This window comes from Cryptotermes secundus, unplaced genomic scaffold, assembly GCF_002891405.2.
Source record: "Cryptotermes secundus unplaced genomic scaffold, Csec_1.0 scaffold181, whole genome shotgun sequence".
NCBI classification, from domain to species: domain Eukaryota; kingdom Metazoa; phylum Arthropoda; class Insecta; order Blattodea; family Kalotermitidae; genus Cryptotermes; species Cryptotermes secundus.
Window position 1 is genome coordinate 4,278,794 of NW_019723906.1, and position 3,406 is coordinate 4,282,199.

Consider the following 3,406-nt stretch of genomic DNA (forward strand, 5'->3'; position numbering starts at 1 on the left):
TTTCGCTCACGGTGTAAGCCTATTGAGTACATAAATTTTCATTTCTCGTCTCCCGGTGAATGCTGAGATATTTCAGTAACTATAGGTATCTCTCGAATCCAACCCGGCTTATCGCTACAAAACTTTTGTCAGTTCTTTCATATAAACTCCGCAAAGCGCGAATCCATAGTACGCAGTCCTTGTTGAGAAGGGAATACGCGTTCAGTTTAAAGAAGATATTCTCCGCCTTTTATTGAATTCAGTTGTTCAGCACCGTATTCATAACAGCCCGCTGTTAGACCCTGTTCCATGCCGGGTGACTCAAGTCTGCAGCCTGAGAGCCTATTTAATTAATATCCATTTCAATATTTTCCTTGCTGGGGCTCCTTTAGCTTTTCCAATGAAATTCCAGTTTGCGTTTGAGGGGCTATACTACAAGGCGGAAGGTCGCGGGTTCAAGTCCCGATGAGGTCATTTGATTTTTTTTCAGTTGACCTAATCCTTCCAGCCGCACTAGGCCCTGGGGTTTACTCAACCTCTAACAGAAATGAGTACCAGGAATTAATTAAATAATTTTCCTGGGGAGTAAAGCGCGGCCGGTGCGTAAGGCTGACAACTTTACCGCCATCTTTGAGCCGATTGTCTAGATAGTGTGGGACCCTCAACGTCTCACAACCCTATGGGCCTTCACAGCCTGGTACAGGGATAGCTTTACTTTTTTTATTCCAGTTTGCGTTTTGGGTGAGATCACACTGGCGAAGCTAGGTGTACAGGCATATATAAGTAAGTAATGACTATAATAAACAGTCAATTATGCCGTAGTGAAAAATAATAAAGGTTGTACTGCTCACTTTGGATCGCGTTTCACACAGCGGTAGCTGGTGAGTTCTATCTCATGGGGTGAAACACTGCTTAGCTCAGTACAAGACAACTGACGTTTCTGAAGTCCGTTGAAAGACAACCGAAGTTTTCGGAGGAATATGTTACCTCCATCAACAGGTCGAAGAATAGGTCGGGCAAGAAACCGGAATGAAATATGTAGCAGACGCTGCTTTCAACTTGAAATTTCAACGGGCTACACTGCGTTACTTTCCCCAAAATAGAACTATAGAACCATTCACACTGCGTAAACCGTAAAAAGATAAAGCTATTCCTCTAACAGGCCGTGAAGCCCCATAGAGTTGTGAGACGTCGAGGCTCCCACATTTTCTAAACAATCGGCTCACAGATGGCGGTAAGGTTGTCAGCCTTACGCGCCGGCCGCCCTTTATCCCCCAGGAAGGTTCCTGGTACTCATTTCTGTTAGAGGCTGAGTCGACCTGATGGCCATAGTGCGGCTGGAAAGATTAGGTAAATTGAAAAATAAATCCACCTCATCGGGATTCGAACCCGCCACCGTCTGGCTTGTAGCATTCGCACTATATTCTGCATATTCAATTGATCAAAATATGCCTATATATGGCAAGATATTAAAAACTTTGATATATAATGGGCAAATTTTATTGTTTAGATATAAAACGAAAGAATTTATGGGCCTAAATTTGTATCCCTACCTTCAATATATATGATAATTACTTATACAAAGTATCACTATCTCAAACATGCTTCGAAACTTATAACGACATCCCTTAAAGTGAAAAATAGTTGTAGAATTGTAAGTAACCAGTGTAGCCTATTACAGTGGAACCTTTTCACCATCTTCTTACGTCTCTGTAACAGTGTGGATCGAAAACTGCAAACATATGAGCGGGTAGGTTTGTGGTGAGCATGTGGTGCAGATCTTATCGACAATGCAGGAAGTCTTGTGTTTTCATTGGAGAAATTTTGAGACGTAGCTAAATATGCCGACCGCGCAAAATAAGTATATAAAATAATAAAAAATATGCAAACATTCTGTAAAATATATCTGTGAATACAAGGGGCTCAAAATAATGTATACACAATCCAACGTACAAAATACATGTACATACTTGCATAATTTATTGGTATGTCTTCGGTTCAACTTTGAAAGTATCTGAAAAGACCCCTCTTAAAATGTGTTCTAGAGTTTATTTACTCATCCACTAAAATAGGGACCTGTTTCTTCCAGACGTGTATGAGAAAAACAAGTCCAGGGAACTCAGAGATATGCATTTATTATGTGACGCAAATTACACATGGGTGCTCCGGCCTCATCTTAAAAAAGGTAAGGAGGAGTTAGAAAACTTTCGTACAAAGTTAAGCTGAAGTCGTTTGCGACTCTATTTGCTGATCACCAGAGAGTATTTTGGATTCCAGAACAGTCAAAATTTTGGTATTAATTTTTTTTTGTATTTTCTTTTTAAATTTTGATTTTCTGTTTTAAAAAATCCAGGAGTGAAGCAGATTCTTGGCTAATCCCCCTCCCATCCACCTGCCCCAACGACCTTTCGCTGTGTGAGTCCCAGAAGTGTATTAGAACATACCTGATCGTCCGTTACACGGGTGCGTAGACTGCAGAAAGTCCGTATCTTGCACCATTTTATTGTAGTTATTATTGTTGTTGTTGTTGTTGTTATTATTGTTGTTGTAAAACTCAATCATTTATGTAGCAAATGTTAACAGTTTTTTTAAATGGATTTTGTGTCCGTTTTCCTTCACTTGCTGTCACTTCGTGCGTCTAGACGTCACTTTCTTTTTAATCACATTTGTCTTGAGCTTTCGAGTAAAGTAAACTTTAAAGGATCGTATCTATAACACAGGAAAATGTTCATCAGGGACCAGGATATTGATTTACGCAAATTATGCAGTTAAGCAGTTTGGCTTGTTGAAACTCTAACAGATGTGGTAATGTTACTTCACTTCACATTTCGCACATAAATTTTATCGCGTATTTCAGAGACCGTTGTTTATAGTTTGCTAACCTCATCTCACACTCAATTTGGAACTGTGCTGGCTACGCTGGACACGATCACAACTTTATTGTCGATCACAGAGGATCGTCACATTTCTTGTGGTCATCTTAAATGCCTTGGCGCATCCAAGTTTCTGGGCAACTACTTTCATGATGTCTACCTTAGGGGAAGAGTGGAAAATTAAACTTGCTGTGCGTATGTCTTCTCGTTGGTAAGTTTTCGGCGGCGAGGAGAAATGTAACCACGACACCACACGACCCAAACCATCATCACCACCGCCACACCACCACTATTACTACTACTACTATCACCACCACCACCACCACCACCAACACCACCACCACCACTACCACCACCACCAATACCCCAGAAAATACGGGCGTCACGGCATCTGGTCCTGTGGTGATCGCCTTGTGGCAGTCGTCACCAAGGTTGATGCTTCCTATTTCTTTTTCTATTTTTCCTTAACTCGTGGGGATGCCTTCCTTTCTTCCGTCGTCACAGTCGTATCGTACACAGCATGACACACATACACACACATAACACGACCAAAG

General features: G+C 41.2%; 1 protein-coding gene across 1 annotated transcript in view; it reads right to left on the minus strand.

Annotated features, from left to right (window-relative positions):
* The window catches only part of LOC111861934 (LIM homeobox transcription factor 1-beta), a 44,918-nt gene extending 41,779 nt beyond the window's left edge, over positions 1-3,139 (minus strand). The window contains exon 1 of the mRNA XM_023846911.2: positions 2,424-3,139. Coding sequence (XP_023702679.1) covers positions 2,424-2,541 — 118 coding nt within the window. The 5' untranslated portion in view covers positions 2,542-3,139. The remainder of the gene's footprint in view (positions 1-2,423) is intronic.
* Positions 3,140-3,406: the final 267 nt, after the last annotated feature.